Source organism: Hibiscus syriacus, unplaced genomic scaffold (genome assembly GCF_006381635.1).
Source record: "Hibiscus syriacus cultivar Baekdansim isolate YM2019G1 unplaced genomic scaffold, ASM638163v2 tig00112490_pilon, whole genome shotgun sequence".
NCBI classification, from domain to species: domain Eukaryota; kingdom Viridiplantae; phylum Streptophyta; class Magnoliopsida; order Malvales; family Malvaceae; genus Hibiscus; species Hibiscus syriacus.
Window position 1 is genome coordinate 595,503 of NW_024063343.1, and position 21,017 is coordinate 616,519.

At 34.0% G+C, this 21,017-nt stretch overlaps 1 protein-coding gene across 1 annotated transcript; it reads left to right on the forward strand.

The window, feature by feature from the left end:
* The first annotated feature begins 14,602 nt into the window (after positions 1 to 14,602).
* LOC120180096 (zinc finger CCCH domain-containing protein 20-like) lies at positions 14,603 to 15,898 on the forward strand. The gene has a single exon (XM_039185503.1). It carries the CDS (start codon positions 14,646 to 14,648, stop codon positions 15,651 to 15,653), a length of 1,008 nt encoding a protein of 335 aa, XP_039041434.1. The 5' UTR covers positions 14,603 to 14,645; the 3' UTR covers positions 15,654 to 15,898.
* The last annotated feature ends 5,119 nt before the right edge of the window (positions 15,899 to 21,017 follow it).

The following is a 21,017-nucleotide window of genomic DNA, read 5'->3' on the forward strand; positions in this document are numbered from 1 at the left end:
TGGTCTCTTCTTGTCATGCTGCGAACTCTTCATTGGGAGTGTCAATTCTTCTCTTTCTGTGAAATTCTTTGAGTCCTTGCTGCAAATGATGCCATCTTTGCTTCGTTCTATTGGTTGTGTATTTATCTTCAGTTCTTCAGGTTATGGGCTCTTCTCATCATGATCTTTCTAATGGAAATGTTCGTCCCTCGAGTGAGGCGTCGTTGATTCGAAGTACCGTGAATCGAGCAAAGGAAATGTTGATCCCTCAAGTGAGGCATAATTTGTTTTAAGAAAAACAATCTCAAGTGAGATAAATCTTCTGTTTCGAGTGAAACTATCTTAAGCGAGATAAAATCTTCTGTTTTGAGTGAAACTATCTCAAGCGAGATAAAATCTTCTGTTTCGAGTGAAACTCTCTCAAGCGAGAAAAATTATTTTGTTTCGAGCGAAACAATCTCAAGCGAGATAAATCTTCTGTTTCGAGTGAAACTATCTCAAGCGAGATAAAATCTTCTCTTTAGAGTAAACAATCTCAAGTGAGATAAAAATCTTTTGTTTCGAGTAAAACTATTTCAAGCGAGATAAAATATTTTGTTTCGAGGGAAACTATCTTAAGCAAAATAAAATCTTCTGTTTCGAGGGAAACTATCTCAAGCGAGACAAAATCTTCTGTTTCGAGGGAAACTATCTCAAGCGAGATAAAATCTTCTATTTCGAGGGAAACTATCTCAAGTTAGATAAAATATTCTGTTTCAAGGGAAACTATCTCAAGCGAGATAAAATCTTATGTTTCAAGGGAAACTATCTCAAGCGAGATAAAATCTTATGTTTCAAGGGAAACTATCTCAAGCGAGACAAAATCTTATGTTTCAAGTAAAACTATCTCAAGCGAGATAAAATCTTCTGTTTCAAGGGAAACTATCTCAAGCGAGATAAAATCTTTTGTTTCGAGGGAACTATCTCAAGAGAGACAAAATCTTCTATTTCGAGGGAAACTATCTCAAGCGACATAAAATCTTATTTTTCAAGGGAAACTGTCTCAAGCGAGATAAAATTTTTGTTTCGAGGGAAACTATCTCAAGAGAGATAAAATCTTCTTTAAAAACAATCTTGAGTGAAATGAAATGTTTCTTTCGAGTAAAAATCGTCTCAAGCGAGACAAATCTTGTTTTAAGAAAAACAATCTTGAGTGAAATAAATCTTCTTGTTCGTAAAACTATCTCAAGCGAGACAAATCTTGTTTTAAGAAAAACAATCTTGAGTGAAATAAATCTTCTTGTTTCGAGTAAAAACTATCTCAAGCGAGACAAATCTTGTTTTAAGAAAAACAATATGTAGTGAAATGACTTGTTTGAGTAAAAATTGTCTTAAGCAACACAATCTTGTTTTAAGAAAAAAATCTTGAGTAAAATAAAACGTCTTCTTTCGAGTAAAACTGTCTCAAGCGAGATAAAGTGTGTTTTAAGAAAAACAATCTCAAGTGAGATAAATCCTCTATATTAAATAAGACTGTCTCAAGCGAGACGAAATTTGTTTTTAGCAGAAATTATCTCAAGTGAGACAAATTTGTTTTTAAGAAACGCGTCTCGAGCGAGACCCTTTGTTTCAAGAGAAACAATCTCAAAGGCGATCGATAGTCTACTTGCTCCTGCATGTGGAGAAAGGCCTTCAAAAGATCTGATCGTTTACTTCAGGATGATGAATCTCCAAAGATGCCCCAACATTAATCATCTCTTGCTTCAGCACTGATTCTAATCATGAGCTTTATGTTTGAGAGCCACATGTCAACCACCAATATCCAGTCTAGAGAGATTGTCTTGTTTGAAAAATGTTTTTTCTTCTTTTTTTATTTTCAAGAGTCTGAAAATATCAAAAGTTTGAAAAATGTTTAATCAAAGATTTTTGAGTAAATATTGCCCTTTCTAAGTTTCATAAATGAGACAAATCATAAAACAAGAGTTCATTGGATATCAAAGAATTAATTACACTCTTAATCCTTCAAAATAAATTATAGCCATTAAAGTGTCAAGACTAATGCTATCTTTGAGGTATGGTTAAGTAAGGAAATGATAAAATGTCTCAGGTAGTTATTTTTGGTCAACGGTTTGGCATTCCATTTCTTTGATGTTCATTGATCTGATGGGGTAACTTGTATGCTCCTCTACTAGAAAATGTTCTCCGGCTCCTAGCTCTCATGATCACACTCAGGTTGTGTGATGCCTTATCAAGGGACAACAACTACATTATCTTCATATTCGAGCCACCTTTTCAGGTTTTCAACTCGAATCCTCTTTGGTTTAAATACGTTATTCAGAGTTTACGTCTTGAACCCCCTTTGTTATTTTTCTCTATTATGTATTAAGATTTTAGGAAACCTTTTTGTAAATAAAAGATTAATTGTGATGCGCGAGATGAAATTGAAGATAGTCTCTTTGTTTAGAAAACCATGTATGATTATAAGGGACTTTTAAGGCACGTAATGTAGGCTATGGTTCATGGTTATGAAAGAAAGGGATAAAATGGCCAAATAAGTTTTAAGGGTTATTGAACCAAAGATCAATATTGTCTTGCCCGATTTAAATCTACTCGTATGAGTCTTTTATTTTCTTTGGATGCTCAATGACCTTCTTGTGAACTGATTCTAAAATGATTATGCATGATCAATCTCATCGTTTGAAGCTTGATGTGTCATTTGAGTCGAGGGACTCTTTGCATATGCTTGTTGTCTTTTTTCTTTGTTTTTTATTTTGCTCTTTTTATTTTCTTTTTTTTCTTTGCTTTTTTCTTTACTGTTTATTTTTTGCTTTTTTTCTTTGTTTTGATTTGATTTTCATACTTTCATTTGGTTCACTTTCGGTATCTTATTTGGATTGATGGTCTTCACTCATCAGAGCAGATTCCTCTACCTAGCCCCCAATGTGGAGGGTGATCCTTGGTTAGGGTTGAATCAGAAGAAAACATAATTTAGGCTCAAAGGGGACAAGGAATATATTTTCTCCATTTTTGAAGGGATAAAAAATAAAGTCGTTCATCATTTCATAAACAGAAATCCTTGCAAAAGAGGTATCCCCAGGGGGATAGATTTTCAAGATTAATTTATTCACTTGAAAACAATGTAATTAATGCATTATAGAATTATTTTGAATTAATTTTCTTTTTCTTCTTGCTCCTAGCATGTCTCAATTATTCATGCTCAACTTTAGAAAATTGATGCAAGATGCCCCGCATAGTCTTCTTAGAAGAAGGTTTACGTTCAAGTAAACATTTTGTACTCAATGTCTTTAGGTTTTATTGATAGAAAAAAATGTTGGTTTTGCGTCTAAGAAGACGACGGTGACTTTATTGGCTCAAATAAAGGTAAGGGTATACATTTTTGTCTTGAAAAAGATAAAAATAATGTTTTAAAGTCTCAAAGAGAGGGAATGTCAAAATTTGGTTTTTTGGTAGTGACCATGAATTATTTTGGGTAAAGAATTAAGAGCTTTTATTTTTGGGGTTTTAGACAGGATAAGAAATGTCAAATCTTGTCATATGTCAAAAATCCATAATTCTTGAAGAATTAAGAGAATCCGTAATTCATTTGATATTCAAAAACTAAAGATTAAAACTCGTTCAATTATTCAACCTTAGAAGGTAGCATAAGTTCAATCATTAAAGATTAAGCAAATATGAAAGACATAACAAAAATGATTTCAAGCAAAACAATGTTCTCAATGGAAGATGCAATGCCCCCATCATTCTTTAATTGTCTATGCCCTTATATCCATCAGGTTCTGTATCTTGTGCTTCAATGCCCTACAATTCTCAATAAGGTGCCTTGATGGCGCTAACATTACATCCATAGTTTTCAATTTTTCTAGGAACGAATGAGGTGACTTTGTCGTACCTCAAAACTTTTATCACAAGATTCTCCACAAGTTGCTCCAAGATCAGTGATTAATGCATGTTGGGATGCAATGTATACCATGTAATGTACCATTTATATTGTTAATGTAAAGATGGAAAGATGCATATGCAAATGCAAAATGGGTGTGCAAAATGCGAGATGTAAATGCAGCAAGGAATTAATCCTAAAACAACTGTTCCTAGAATAATTCTTGAAAAAACCGACAATGTCTCGGTACACTGGGGAAGTGAAGGGCTGGTCCATCTATAAGTCGCCTAGCTCCTACGAGATTCTGGGTATTGCATCATCTTCAAAGCTTCTACTTCTTCTTCTACTTTCATAAGTCTTTTGAATTGGTTCGTGATCTTCAACTGTTGGCTTCAGCGTCGAATCGTTTCAAGTCCAATTTGTTACCTCAGCGGTCAGATGTCTAGCTCGTCCCCTTGGTAGGTGGATTCCTTCTTGCCGCTACTCGATCTACTTGGAGCATCTTGGAACTCCTACCGATCCCACGAAAGGCATTGTTGTGGCATTATTTTTCAAGAACATTCTAAATGATCAATTATTTAAGAGCAGACAAAAAGAAATCAATGTTAGTAGAAACAAGACAGAAAGAATCAAGTTAGGTGGAATGATTAGTCAAAGAGATATAATCTTAGCAACAATAAATAAATTCGACTCAAAGTTGAGACTAAAAAAAGGCATACAAAGAAAATTAATAATCCTAACCGCATGCGTTCTAGTTCTCCTAGGTTATCCACATGGCTCTAGCGGGGTAGACTTACTAAATTCTCTATATGTGGCAGAGTTCTAGCAAAGGTTCCCAAGCAATATTTTACAACTTGCTAAGGTTGACCCCTATTCTGGCCCATTACAGACTTGCGAATCAGGTTCAGGTCAGGGGATCACACCACTAACAGCGTACCTCAGAACTGGTATCCATATAGACAACTTAGGGTGTTTTCCAGAGATACTTTGTTAGACCCACACAAGGAAGCCCAATGCTCCTAATGAGGTGTGACGTTTCTCTCTACTTAGGTAAATTGGGTTTTAGCTTGGGTTTAGAGCTATGATATGCAATAGTCCTAAATATTCACGGCAGTGTAAGCATTAGCCAGAGAGGAAATCTATTTTTTCTTTTAAAATAACATAATGAACCGTAAATTAAATAAGATCGAACTCGTAATTTCCAAAATCATAAATATAGGGTAACCAACTTGTGGCTCGACTCTCAATTTGTTTAAAAAATAAAAGTCCCCAACGGAGTTGCCAAACTATCGACACCATTTTTCGCTCGGGCGGGGAAAAGACCGATACCGACTCGGGGGTTTTCTATTTGAAAAGCATTTTCGAAATGAGGAGTCGCCACCAATCAGTTAAAGTGCGATTGGAACACCATAAAAATCGAGTGATTTTAATAAAACATTTTATTTTTATCAAAATTCTGAGTTTTTGGGTATGCAAAAATCCAGAATTCATGGTCAGGAGTCAGTTAGGCGTGGGGAAATATTAGCACCCCTACAAGCGCCCAAAAATTGGTACCTAGTTGATTACCCTATATTTAAAATCAGAAATTTTGAGTTCGATCTTTATTTAATTTAAAAATCATTAGGAATGCAGAGTTTGAAAAGGGTATTCGTTTATTGAGACCGATAGCATTCGCACCCGAGCGTAAATGCAGTAGATCAGCTTTGTGCCTAATAATCGAACATTGTCTCATTTTTAGAAAACATGATGTGGTTTTGAATAGGATATCGACTTATTTAGGGAATTACTAGTAGTCACCCCCTGAACATGATTGCGGGAGATATACTATTAATTCCTTAATAAGTGAACAGTGCCTTAAATTTATAAAAACAATGTGATCAAGCAAAATTTTATTTGTCTTAATTATACTATTAATTCCTTAATAAGTGAACAGTCACCCCCTAATAAATGGTCCCTCGAGCTTTTAAGCAAGAACCACTTCGAATTATCCCCTAAATTAATAGACTAATTTGAAATCTAAGTTAAAATGGAGGCTCTATTTAACCTATTTAATTATGTCAATATTAAGAGTTTAATCTAAGTTCAGGGATTAAAAAGGTCAAGGTCTAAAGTACCGAGTTCTAAAAGATTTAGAAGTTTAGGACCTAAATTCATAATTTCTAAAGTTAGGGGGGTAATTAAAATCTAATTATTATCTAAATTATTACACTAAAGTTTTTTAGAAAATATTAATTAATTTTATAATCGAACAATCGATTCGAGTAATTAGGCGTATAATGCGAAAACTCGACTCGAATTGCTCCCTAATTAAACTAAATTGTCGTCCTAATTTCTAAGTTTAATTAGAATATTAATCCTAACTGGAAAACTAAATATAGAAAATTGAAATTATGAAATAAATTAAATAATAATAAACTTAAATAAAATAATTAAAATAACAAGTAAATATATACAAGGAACTAATTGTAATAAAATCTAAATATATGGATTAGAATGCAAGAAATCAAAAGATAATAACTAAATAAAAAATAAACAGGGACTAAACTAAAATAAAACAAAACAAAGTAATAAAATTGCAATAAATTAGAAACGAAAGGTCCAGTGACCAAAATGTAAAATCACGGCAAAGTTTGGGGGACTAAAACATGAATAAACCAAAAATATAAAACTTGCATAGTAGAAAGGTAAAATAGCAATTTTTATCCCTACAGGGACAAAAATGCAAAAGCATGGCAAAAATTAAGGGGTTTAAAATAATTAACCCCAAATTTTTTCCTATATACCAACATATTCCTTTTTTTCATGTGTAACTTGTTTTAGAAAAAAATAGGAGAGAGAAAATATTCTCTCTCGCCCAAAGTCGGTCGGCCGCCGTGCCGTCGTCGCCTTCGATGGCCGTTGGCCACCAAAATTCACGGGGAGGCTCGTCTCGGGCTCGTCGTCAGGATCTAGGCTCGGTTTCGCACGAAACAACATCTATCTCCGTAAAAACAGCCGAAAGCATTCGGCTTTCCGGGCTCTGATGACTCCTCCGAATACCCGAGGTGAGTTCTGATCCACTCCTTTATTTTTTATATATTTTTTTTAAAAATAGTTTGGTTGTTGCTATTGTTCGAAAAAAAAGCCTTTGTACTTGCATGTTGTACGATACACGTATTTGCGTTTTTTGGAACGAAACCAAAGGCTACATTTTACTTCGAAATCTAAAAGAAAAAAATTGTTTTACTACTGCAAAGCACGAAAATAAATAAATAAACTAAGAAAGTAAACACTATTCGAATACTTAAAAAAGTAAAGAAAAGCCTTGTTTTATTGCTTTTGGATCTCTCAAAACTGAGAGTTTACACTGTTTTTGCTTATGGATCTCTAATCGAAAAATTTACAGTGTACAATGTTGGGGTCTTATACCTGTTACAAAGCAGAAAAAAATTATTGCTCTTTGTTTTATTTCCTTTTGTTTTCTGTAGCAGGTTGTGTGCGGAAGTGGCTTTGGAAGGGATTGGGGCAGATATGGGTGGCATTTGGTTGGTTGTTTAGGGGCGGTTGCTAGGGGTTAGACCCAGGTCATGTCTAGTTGGGCCCGGTCGAGTTTTGGGCCTTTTTTGGGGATGCCCGGTTTAATTTGTTTGGGCTCTGTAAAAATGGTGCTCACACGAACAAATTTGACTGCATCGACAAACAAATCACAAAAGGGGATCAAATTATTGAAAGATAACTGAAAACTGTAAATCAGAGTCGAGCGTTTTGAGAAACTATTCACGAACACAAAATAACATATTCAAATTCAATCCGAGAGTTCATAACAAAAAAAAATAAAATCAACGGAATTTATGGATTTTAAATTGCTTTATCATTATAGACGTGATTCATTATCGACCAAGAGACATCTTCTTACTCCTCATGTTTTCTCTTTATTTTCTTTAATTATCTGTTTCTCTCTAATAAAATATAATGTGTGATGTGTCATTTTCGCATTAAAAATTTTACATTTTTATTCCATTGAGACATTAATTTGTCACTTAACTTGTATACAAGTTGTAAAAGAAAATGGAATTCAAACCCATCCCTTTCTACCGAAAATGACATTTTTTTTATTCAAGGAAAAGTGAGTTTTAAAAACCCTTTCGTATCATGATAAAATCAAACTTTGATCGCGATAACAAAAGGGGAAAAGAGTGCTCAAATACCATTAATCGACCAACACAAGACTTTTGAAGTGAGGTGTGAGTCGTAATACAATTTACTGATGTAGCACACAATAACCAGTTAGAGTCAGGAATCTTTAAGGAGTTAGGATAAAAATATAAATTATTAACAAGTCCAAAATTTAATGCTCTTAAAATGACTAAATTGAATTAATAATTTTCAAGTGGATCTTAAAAACAATTTTCTCATTTCATCTAGGGGCAGCCCCTGCTTGTTCCTACTAGATTCGCTCCTGATTTGGAGTTAGAAGTTTATTGGAATAAATTTATATAGCATTCACAGAATTATTCATAGGCTGTTGGCATATTTTTATTTATTTTATTATTAAAAGTAAATTACATTTATGATTATCGAAATTTTAGAACATTTCTATTTTTAATTATTAAATGATTGTTTATTTAAATTTTAATTCTCGTTCATTTTATAATCAATAAATTGATCACACGTGTTACAATGTATTGGAAGATATTATTTACCTTTGTAAATGTAGTTTGCCTTTTTTTACACATTAGGCTTAATACCAAAATAAGTGCCCCAACTATGCCTCGATTCTCGAATTGGTGCCTAAATTATTTTTTGACCAATCCAGGAGTCTAATGTTATAAACGTTGTCCATTTAGGTGTTTGGGTCATCAACGACATTAATTTCTCCGTTAAGTGACACGTGTCACAATATGGTATTTTGAAATTTAATGTTTTTAAAAATATTATCATATTTACAAAAAAAAAAACTCAAATTTCTCTTAAATTATATAAAAACCCCAAAAAACACATAAAATCCCCAAATCATATCCTTAACCCACCGTCGCCGCCCTCTCCAGCAGGACCACCACCGCTAATGTTGTCCCTGCCATCCTCCTAGTCATACGCCATCGTAGTTGCCGTTAATTGACCGTCGAGATCGCATGAGATCGTGATTTTCATCGTAGGTTTCGCGATGTATAAAATGTCGATTCACTGTCGATCGACCGTTGATTGACACGATTTCATGGGGGTTTCGGTCGTCGGGGGAGATGAGGTCGAGTTGAGCTTTATTAATAGCAAAGGGCGATGATCTGCTTGGGGTTAGGGGTTGAAATGAAGGTTTTCAAAGTTTTAGAGTTATTTCAAAATGTTTATATTTTTCTTTTAAAAATATATATATAATTTTAATTTCTAATTTTTAATAAAATTTTTAAAAGTACCAGATTGTGACACGTATCATTTAACAGGAAAATTAAAATTGTTGACAACTCAAACACCTAAATAAGTAACGTTTGTAATGTTAAGCACTAAAAATAATTTAAACACTTATTTAAAAAAATATAATTTACACATTTATTTTAGTATTAAACCTACACATTATGTACTATGGGCACAATCTAACGTATTTAATGAATCATGACAAGTCAAAACGTGTCTTATTTGCTCTTAGAGACTACGAGGAGTAAATCTTGATAAATGTCATATAGGCTAAGCTGAAGAAAGAGCTGTACGTGAAGAGACAAGTGTCATAAAATGGCATCCAGTAACGCTCAGAGCTACTCGATTAGTACGTCGACGACTGTGACTTGATCCTGACACATTCATTCAATGACAAGTGTAACACGTGATTTATCGTAGAATCTCAAAATTTAAAGTTCTCATTCATAAATATCATTTAAGTTTGTCTATATATAATATTTGTGTCTTAACGATACTTTTGTTAGGAGAAAAAGTAAACTTATTGTTTAGGTTTCATAAAAATAATAGAGAAAATTATAAACAAATATTTTGACAATATATGAAATCTTTTTTTATGATGAATCATGGTAAAAAATCTCGTAGATCTCTTGTAATCTTAAATTTGATAAATTAATTTTTATTATAAAATAATATAGATGTCATTTTAAAAAGTATCACATGACCTTCACATCATTTGGGATAAAATCTATCTTGACAAGCCACCAATATAAAATCTCATCTAGAGTGTCGAAGCTATCCGTAAGGGTTATTCTCAAAAATGGACACAGATCGAATTTCGGTCAACCTAACTCGACTAAAAAATTATACACCCTCCACCTAACTTGATTTTTTGATATAAAATCTGAACCTAGCCTGACCCTACCCGAAATAATATATTTATTAAAAAAATATTATTTTTATTCAATAAAAACATGGATTTAATTGAATATATATATAGTGAGAGAGTGTGGTATTATTGTAATTATTCTTAAATATATAAGGTAAAATTATAGTTTTTTGGTCGGGTCGGGTCAACTATTTTTACCTTAAACCTGAACCCGACCCAACTCGAACATAACATCTAAAACAACTAACTCAAATCCAAACTTTTTTTAAAAAAGTCGATCCAATCAGGTCGGATCAAAACCGTCAAGTTCAAGTTCCATACCTAACCCTAGTTACCCCAAAAATGACTGGCGATGTTGTTGTTTGGCTTTTTTTTTTCTTTAGGGTAAAGTACAAATTTAGTAATTGAACTTTCTCTCCTATTTCATTCAGTGTAATTTAAATATTGTCAATTTCCTCTCAAAACTTAATGCATTGGTTTTTTTGTTACTTAACTGTTTCCTCACTAATAACGTTATAATGTGGTTATTTTATTTTATTTTAATAGGTAAATAGTAGGTTTAATCATTGAATTTTACTCTCTATCCTATTTCACTCACTATATTTTTATTTATTTTCAATTTAATCACTGAACTTTATGAATTAGATTTTTTGCCACTCCTATGTTAACAACAAAAAAGTCACGTCATAACACCTGTCGCACTGTTTTTCGCCCGGGTGGGGGGAAATTGTATGACTTAGGGGTTTTTATTTGAAAAGATTTTGAAATGTGAGGAGTCGCCACCAATCATTTTAAGGTGCGATTGGGACACCATAAAATCGAGTGATTTTAATAAAATATTTTATTTTAATAAAAATGCAAAGTTTAGGGTCTATGAAAACCAGAAAATAATTTCGAAGTCAGTTACATATGAGAAAGGATTAGCACCCCCACTACCCAAAATTGGTACCTAGTTGATTACCCTATATTTAGAATTGAAAATTTTGAGTTAGAACTTTATCTAATTTAAAAATCATCACAGATGCAAGTTGAAAATGACATTTGTTTATTAAAGCCAATAGCATTCGCCCCTTAGCATGAATGCGAGAGATAAATTATTGTACCCAATAACTGAACATTTCCTCGATATTTTAGAAATCATGATGATATCTTGAAAAGGATGTCGACCTATTTCGGGAATCATCAATAGTCACCCCCTGAGCATACTTGTGGGAGATATACTACTGACTCCTTAACAAGTGAACATTGTTTTAGGTTTTAAAATAAGATGCAATCAAACAATTTATTATTAACCCTAATTAAACTAAGGGTAGATTAAGGCTTTCTCTATCTTAAAGTGTCAAATTATTAAATAACCTAGAGACATAAACCTAAAATATGTAGGCTCTAATATTAATCCTACTTGATTTTAACCAGTTATTGAATCGAATAATCGATATGGTCCCTTGAGCATTTAGGTGAGGGACAACTCAAATTACTCCTCAAATTAAAGGGCCTAGATTGAAATCTAACCTAAAGTAGAGGCTCTAATTGATAACGTATTTAATTATGTTAATTTAAAAATTCTAATTAAAAGTTTAAGGACAATGTACAAGGAAACTAAAGTCCAAAGACCTAAATGTAACACTTTAAAGTTTAAGGTCAAAATCTATAATACCTAAAGTTGAAGGACTACCCAATAAATTAAGGCTCAAATAAATATCGTAAGTATCTATTAAAAATTAAGAGATTAAATTAGGTGAGCTTTAAAATTAATTGATGATTAACCATTTAAGGATTCAAACAATCGACTCGAGTAATCGAGCATTTTATGCCAAAACTCGAATCAAATTGTTCCCTAATTAAACCTAAGGTGAGACCCTAATTACTAAATCAAATTTGGTATTAAAAGATCCTAATCTAAGGACAATTTCTAAGAACTAATTGAATAAAAAAAATTAGAAATACAAATTCAAATAACAACCCAATTAAATAAATTAAAATTAAGAAATAAACAAACAAAAAAATTAAATTAAAATAAAAAATAAATATGCAAGGATTAAATAACATTAGCATCAAACTATAGGGATTAAAAAATAAATTGAACATGCAATTATAAGGGACCAAATTTAAATAAATTAAAAATTAAGCATGCAAAACAAAAAATAAACTCAGGACTTAAGTGCAAAAACACGCTAAAATTAGGGGGACTAAATGGTGATTTTCTATTTTTAATAAGCTAGATATACATTAATAAATAAAAAATGAAAAAATTACACGATTAGGCCAACAAGATTTTAAAAAAATTAAATGGTCACTGCAGGTGACCAGAATACAAAAACACGCTAAAACTATGAGGACTAAGAAGCAAATATACCAACAATACATAACACACATAAAAAAGGGGAAATAACGAAATGAGTACAAATAAAGAAGGGTAAATAACAGATTTGGTCCTCACAGGTGACCAAAGTGAAAAAACACAACTAACTTTGGGGACTTAAACGCTATTTCACCCTAAACTTCCTTTATAATTTTTTTTCTTCATTTTAACCGATTTAAAAAAAACTAAAAAACTCTCTCAAATCTCCCTTCTCCCTCTTGGTTGTCCCTTCGACTCCATCTCGACCGCCGTTTCGGCCACCACACACGGTGGCCGGAGTTTCTAAACTAAACCCAAAACAACCATATTTGCTCCAATCTACACTCCTAAGCTCGAATCTGAGGTTAAAAATCACCAAATAGCGCTTTTAAGTACTCCAAAAATCCTCTAAACGCTTCGACTTCCCCCACTTCAACTACTACGAAGATGAACCGACCCCTCGGTTCGACTATCCCTATTAGGTAACCCTTTAACTTCCTCATTTTTTGTATATATATATATATATATATATATATATATATATCGAAACTAACAAAGGGAAAAAGGTTTTACTTTTAAGGTTTTTTTTATTGCTTTATGAAAAACAAGGGGATCCATTTTACAACTGAGTTTTTCGAGTTTTATACCTGACTTATACAGAGATTTTTTCAATAAAAAAATGAAACATAATCCATCTACCTTCTGATATCCACTGTTTGTGATGATTTACATTTTTAATACCCCAGATTTTTTGGGATTTATTGAAATTTCTGATGGATTTCTTTGGCTAGTTTCGACGGTGGTGACAATCTGTGCGGCTGGATGTGGGAAGAACTCGGTTGGCGGTTGTGGAGCTCATCTTGGCGGCGGCGGCGATTGATGATAAGATTTGTTAGGGTTAGGGTTAGTTTAGGCTAGGTTTTTGGTTTTGGGCCTGAGTTTGGGTCTTGGTTTGGGTTCGGGTTTCAGTTTGGGCCCGCATATTTTGGGTTGTTGTTAGGGATTAAGTTTGGGTTTGGTTACTAGGTTTGTAATAAATATTTAATAATATTTTATTTATTTGTAATAATATATATGTATATATATATATATATAATATAATATAATATATAATAGTTGAAAAATTGTGATTACACCCGTTAGAGAGGAAACGACTGAGTGACAAAAAAACATAATGTATTAAGTTCAGTGAAGGAATTGAAAAGATTTAAAATACAATGAGTGAAATATGATAGATGATAAAATATAATTACCAAATTTGTAATTTACCCTTTTCTTTAGTACAGAATTGGGGAAAGTTGTATTGCAATTTGCATCCCTCATTTGAGGCTCGCCCACATTGGGCAGTCGTGGGAGCATTTTGATGTTATCAGTTTTGTGAAGGTCTACTATTCATCTCTCCATCATCCAGAACGTATATATCTACGTATAAACAGAGACGGAGCCATGTGTATGCTGGTTTATAATTAAAAAATATATAGGGAAAAGCATGTATTTAGACCTTTAAATTTTAGTTTATTTTGATTTTGCTATCTTAAATTTTAATTTATTTTGATTTTGTTCCTCTCATTTTATAATGTTAGATATACCTTGCCCCTTAAATTAAAATTCTGGCTCCATCTCTACACATAAATACACCATATTCTACGGGTAAATCTACGTGCAAATAGTAATTATCTGTCTCCTAATCTGTTTATTTGATAGCAGTAAATTTAGCTCAGTTGATTAACAAATGATATTATTGTATTTACCCTATAGCTTACCAGGAGCCAGGAGGTAATAAATATTTACCCCCTTTTGCCTTTAGGAATATTAAAAACGACAATTAAGGCTCCACCGCCTTTGGAGCACGTGGGGCCTACGTTGATTAATTATTCCTAAGCCTCTATCACCTCACAGCTCTGTCACATTACCATTTACGAAACGTCTCATCCATATGCCACGTTGCTGGAATGCTTCGAACGTGGCTACCTTTCAAGCAGCCTTCAAATATTGTAACAATAACGGGCACCGTGAGTCCAACACTACCCCTCACATTTATTCATTTTTAACCGCTGTAAAGAGCGCAAACATACAAAAACAGAGCTCTAGAATTTACCCCTCCGCAGTTAAAGCACCCATTTCACCGTCATCTTCTACGCTATATAAAGCAACCAAACAGAGCACCAGTATTTTACATACGATAATTGACAATGATCGGAGCAAATCTTCGTTCTGATCGAACGGTCCTCGTTCCACCGTGGCCGAGCTACGATGATAATACCACGGGAGAAGTTTACTCTCCCCTCAAATATGATTCTGCGGGCAGCCCGTTTTACATCCAGGAAGAATTAGCTGAATTACAACGTTACTTGCCGTCGAACGAACCGGATTTCCGATTGGATTCCGAGCTCCCGGGTCTGAGAAACCCGGATTCTCCGGTTAATGCTAGCTCGTGCGACCATTTCAGGATGTTCGAGTTCAAAGTAAGGAGATGTGCACGTGGCAAGTCACACGACTGGGTTGAATGTCCTTACGCTCATCCTGGTGAAAAAGCTCGCCGGAGAGACCCGATGAAGTATAATTACTCTTGTAATCCTTGCGCTGATTTTAGGAAAGGGAGCTGCTGGAAGGGTGACTCTTGCGAGTTCGCTCATGGCGTTTTTGAGTGCTGGTTACATCCGGATCGTTACCGGACTCAATTATGCAAAGACGGGTTCGGTTGTAAGCGTCGTGTTTGTTTCTTCGCTCACTCTCCAGACCAGCTCAGGGTCGTGGAATCAGCCGATCCATATGATGGTTCCCGTCCACCTTCTCGTGCAAAAACGCTACCTTTTTCGCCTCCGGTGAGTCCTCTTGTTGAGTCATCACCGCCTGTTTCGCCTATGTCCGGGTCACTGAGTCGATCAGCTTACATGAACGAGATGGTAGCTTCTTTAAGGAACTTGAAACTTTGTAGTCAGCCTTTAACTTCTTGGAACACACAAGTAGGGTGCTATTCTCCTCCTCCTCCTCCTGGGTTCGGGTCTCCGAGAGCGGCGGCGATCCGACCTGGCTTCTGTAGCCTTCCTAATACTCCTACTCCAGGGATTGGGTACTCGGACATATGGGATAAAGCGTGTGAAGAAGAGCCAGTGGCAGAGCGAGTCGAGTCTGGGAGGAATATACGTGCCATGATGTTCGAGAAACTGAGTAAAGAGAATTCCTTGGTCAGGGATTGATTCAGGTGAACATCTGGTCGGTTTTGTTGATTTCTGATTGATTTTTGAAAATTATTCTCCTTGTTAAAAGCATCTGAGAAGAAAATATGGAGGATGGAGGATTTGATGTAAATCTTTTGTTAATTACTTTTCTTACAAGTGATACGAGGATGGAGGATTTGATGTAAATCTCAACATTTGGGGACCGACGATGTAATTTACTCTTTTAATAATCCATAGTAATGAAGAGATAAGCTTTTGTTCGAGTTGCTTCGTTCACGGTGGGACATAGCTTCTAAAAGAGAAAGCTAGAAGTCTCTAGTCTTCACTAGCTTTGGTGAAATAAAATGGCCCATGTAGAGGGATGATAAAGACTATAACTACATTTTTATTTGATCAAACTTGATTAAATCGGCATGAAATTAACTTAGATGAATTTTGCATGAATGCTGTACGACAAACTCATGAATGCTACCTTGCAAATGGGCTTGTAATGGAGTCGGTTGCGTACTGATGGAATGATTTTGAGATGAATTGTATGATGATGATACGATATCAATCTCTTTGCTGGACCCGTCATTTGTTTACCTATTGTGAGTCAATTCCATGGCCGAGCACTGGTTCAACTCACTCAACACACTGCTCATCGTTGCTCTGTGCAACGATTTAGGTCTAGTGCAAGCCATTGCTACTTCTAAAGCTTTGGAGACCGAGTTCTGATCGAATTTGCTGTACAGTCTTCGATCAACTATGCTTCTTTATATCACTCTTTTTCGAGATTAGTTACAACGTCTGGGGTGTACTATTTGCACTCTTCGTCGTTGGGGTGTACTATTTGCACTCTTCGCCGTCAGGACAGAGAAACGTCTCGACAACTTGGTGACTCTACTAGAGAATTTAAAAAAAGAGAGTCGAACTATCAATTTATTAATTAGTTGTCTTTGCAATAAATAATAAATTTGTTTTGATTTTGTTTTAATTATTTTTATTATTATACTAATTTTTGTTTTTATGTGTGTACAGATTTAATGTTGGATCATTAGAATATAACAATATGCTGTATATTATTTTTTATTTTATGCTTTTTCTCATCCATTGTGCACTGCATTCATAACATGAGCTAAAATCCCGCTTATCCTATTTAAGTGAATGAGAAACTATTCTCTCGTGTGATTTTCACTTCCGTATGGATAAGAGACAATTCTTTGAGCTCACACCTTATGTTCCTCGTGTGGTTTTCGCAATGGTGGGGCATGCACATAAAAATCCCTGTTAGACTAGTACCAAAAACATTTTATGGTAAGAGCGTCAATAGAAGCAGTCACAAGGGAGAGAATTTTTATGAAGCTCAAGCTCGTTTTTGAAAAGACGAAAACATGAAACTGAGTATAGAGGTTGAAGCCATGGTTGATGATTTTCAAAAGGTCAGTTGAACCTTCAAAGATGTTGGACTCGAGAATACTCCTGAAGAATGGATGATAGAAATCATTAAATTGAAGAGTGGTGTTGGCTATTGGAAAAACATACATGAGGAACAAACAAAGAAATTCTCCTATGACTTTTAAATTGCCGAAGAAACATACAATTCAACCATCACCAATTTGGAGAAATGTCAAGCTGAAAACCAGATATTGAAGAAGGATATAGCCAGTATGAAACTTCATATCTGATCTATCAATGTGAGATTAATGCTGAATTAAAATTCACTATAACTCAAAACCACACACTGATAAAAATGGTAGATGACTATGGAGATCTGGTACAAAAACTTCTTGAACATAAAGGTTCTCTGATAAAGGAAAATGAGTAATATTGTCTACAACTTCAAGAAATGGCAGGTAATATTCAAGAAAAAGAAAATGACAAAGAAAGTTGTTGCCCAAGCAAGCAAGGTAGCTCATAAGCGGGTAAACCTAGCTGGTTTCACAAGGGAACTGAAGCAAAATGACGATATGATTCTGGAGCATAAATGGAAATTAACTTGACTTTTTAAGGAAATAGAGAAAATAGGAGAAAAACAATCCTTTATATGAAATGATCCTTTGGATGTATTGAAAAAACCCTTTTTGTGTTCAATGGAAGCTGTTTTAAGATAATTACTCTTGAATTATAATCTTTCATACATGCATTTACATTTATATTTATATTTATATTTGTATTCATGCTTTGCATAACATCACATGAGAATAATCAGTGAAAGATTTTGAAATCAGGAGCTCTGAAAATCAAGGGCAGGTCTTTAAAAGATTAAAAGCAATGAATGGAATATTAGCTCGAGTTGGAAAGATTGAAAGAATCCAAGAACAACTTGTGGAAATCCAACAAGAAATGCTTGAAGAAACAAGAAGGTTCCAAGCTGAGTCTAGAAACAGATGTTTAAGATGATGAGTATGATGGTTACTCTATTATATTGCAAAAAATGTTAGAAGACCCTATGAAACATGAAAAGTTGAAAGTCTTGGGAAAAAGTCTGGATTTCAATGATATGATGACAAATGACCAATAACATGTTGTTGAATATAGAGATCTAACTCATTTTCATGAATCAGGAAATATGACAGATAACATGGACATCAAAGTTGGTTCAAAGAAGAGAAACATGGAACAAGTCCCATTGAAAATGGATAAATAGGGCAAGAAAGAAAAAAAGGATGACACATCTCATTCCAATTCCAGTGTCGTATTCAGAGTTGTTACTCTTTCTTTTTGAAAGTGGTCTTGTGACACATATCCCTCATAGTACCTATATGCATCCAAATTGGAAAAATATCAAGAATCCATGCAATTATCACTCTGGAGATTTTGGTCATTCTACAGAAAGTTGCAAAATGCTAAAATTAAAAGTTCAAGACCTCATAACATAAGAGTTGTTATGTTTCGAAAAAAAGAAACCTAAGCTTCTCAGAAACTCAAAGCTGGTTGAAAAATAAAAATTTTCAAGTCATAATCTTTCTCAAAACGATGGTCAAAAGTCAAACATTAAAAGCAAACATTTTCAGGAAAGCAATAGTAAGGAAACAAACATATCATGGGAATCTTTACCCTGTTTTCCTTCAATCTCCTACAACAAGTTATATGCCAAATTACACAAAGCTTAGCTTATTGCTCCATGTTTGGCTAAACGTTTGGTATCACTTTACCCAAGATGGTATAATAAAAAGGTCTTTTGTGAGTATCATGCTGGAATTCGAGGACACTTCATCGAAAATTGTGGCAACTTCAAACGACGAGTTCAAGATCTTCTGGCTCATGGAATTATAAAAATGGATGCTGACAGTCAATCCATTATGATTAAACATTTGGGAGTCAACCCCAAGAATAAAGTTGATAGTGTCAAAAAAATGGAGGACAATGCAAAGCCAAGGAGGATGAAGTATGTATGGTAGATTTAACTCTCGATAATTCTCTCAAGCTAAAAAATATGCAAAAATAAGAAATGAAAAAGCAAAAGGTAATCTGAGACTGACCTATAGGTTTAAAAAGAAATAAGGTAGATATAACCTTGGAGACACCTATATCAGATCTTTTGAAATCAAGAGAAGCAGGGGAAATTTAATGAATGCTACTCCAAGTACAGCTGCAAGAAACATCCAGAATCAAGATACAACTATTGCCACCAAAGAAATTGGGTCTGAACTTGAAACTGAGCCTAATTACCAGTCAGGAAAGAGGATGGTATGATTTGATCAAGAAATAGCTCAGGAGAAAATAGAGATTTGTATATCTAAAAGCTTATCCAAAGAAGCTACCCAAGAAATGATCAAGAAATGGGGTACAAATATAGACAGATATCCATAATGTGGCAGTGGAAGTTGTTATTTACCACTATTGTATCTTTCATTTTGTAACATCCTGTTTGAACATGTTTTTGTTCCTTTCTCCTCCTTTTGAAATAAAAGTATGCTACTTTTAAGGTTATGAGCATTGAATCAATTTTGCAATCTTGAAGTTCTTTGAGTATCATTAGATTAAAAGATCTTTACAATTAGAGTTATACATCTTTGACAAAAGAATCAAGATTGAAAACCAGAAAAAAGGACCTTGACCTTACCTCAGATGAAATATACCCAAACACTACCCTCCTACAAAAATGAGAGAGCTTTCTCCAATGTAAGGAATTAGACAAAAGGCTTGGTATTGATATTTAGAAGCATACAACGTGGGGCATCTTTGTAAGAAATTACAAAGCTGACTAGATTACTTTTCTATTAATGAGGTTCAACAATGAAAATTTGACAAATCTAGTTTAAAGTTAGTTGCTTGTAAATTGAAATTTAGTGATGAGATTTTCTGAATTTCACCAAACACATAGACTATAACAAGTTCTCATTAAAGAGTAAGAGTCATATATGCAGAAAAGCTATCCCTTTAAAGCAATTGGTTAATAGCCCTGACTTTATGGACAAGTTTCAATTAGCCCAATGATGGCTAATGTCAATAAAGCTGAATTCAGCCAGCTAAAATGACAAAAGAAGTCGTTATAAGAGAGTGAAATAATACCTGTTATAGTCTATTTTCACACATATACACACATGAATCTCATTATTAAATCGATGTTTTCTTAATGCTTTGGGTATAATCAAAGATTTCAGAGAATTGAAATGGAGGTACTTTAGAAGGTCTAGTAATTGTTATGCTAGATTGTGTCATTTTGTATGCATCCGGTTAAAGATACCAAGTCCAGAAAATGAGTCATGTGACAATGTTCACAAAGAGCGAGAGAGGAGTGAAATCTTCACTAAGATGTAACCATAGAAAATAGGGAAACCAACATGAAACTAACCTCTCAATCTTGATACTTGTCAAAGAGCTATAACTCTGAAATAGTAAAAGTTGTTGATTCTTTTGATATTCTTTGAATTCATGCTTATAATTTGATTCTATTGTGAACCTTTAAGGAGCAATATTTTGCAAAATTCTTTCATTCTTTGATAAAGAAATGAGGAAGAACATTTTTAAACAGGATGGTCTCAAATGTAAAAAGAGCTCCTGAAGCAAGTCGATGAGCAAGGCCAGAATGATGAAATATTTCATTTCTTGAAAGTAAGTGGCCTGAGAAATCAAAAGTCTGGGAAATTGGACTTATAATATTCCCTGTGTGACTACCAATCAAGGAAAAGGTGATTACCTTATTTGGAAGAGGCACATATCTCAAACATTTCTGTCAAAAGGATTGGTCATCTCTTAAGTTTGTGACAACATGAAAAGAATCCCTTAAGTTACTTAAACAACATTGATGTTTAGTAACACTGGAATGAGAGAATTCAAGATAACGAGATTTGACACCAAGGATGTAACACCCTAAGACCCGTACCCGACCCGAATACGAGTATGAGGTGTCATATTGACTTTTCAAACTTTGACTCTTGACAACATTCAAAGAAA

Coding starts and splice junctions, on each gene's coding strand:
- LOC120180096 (XM_039185503.1), top strand. CDS start 14,646: ATGATCGGAGCAAATCTTCGTTCTGATCGAACGGTCCTCGTTCCACCG.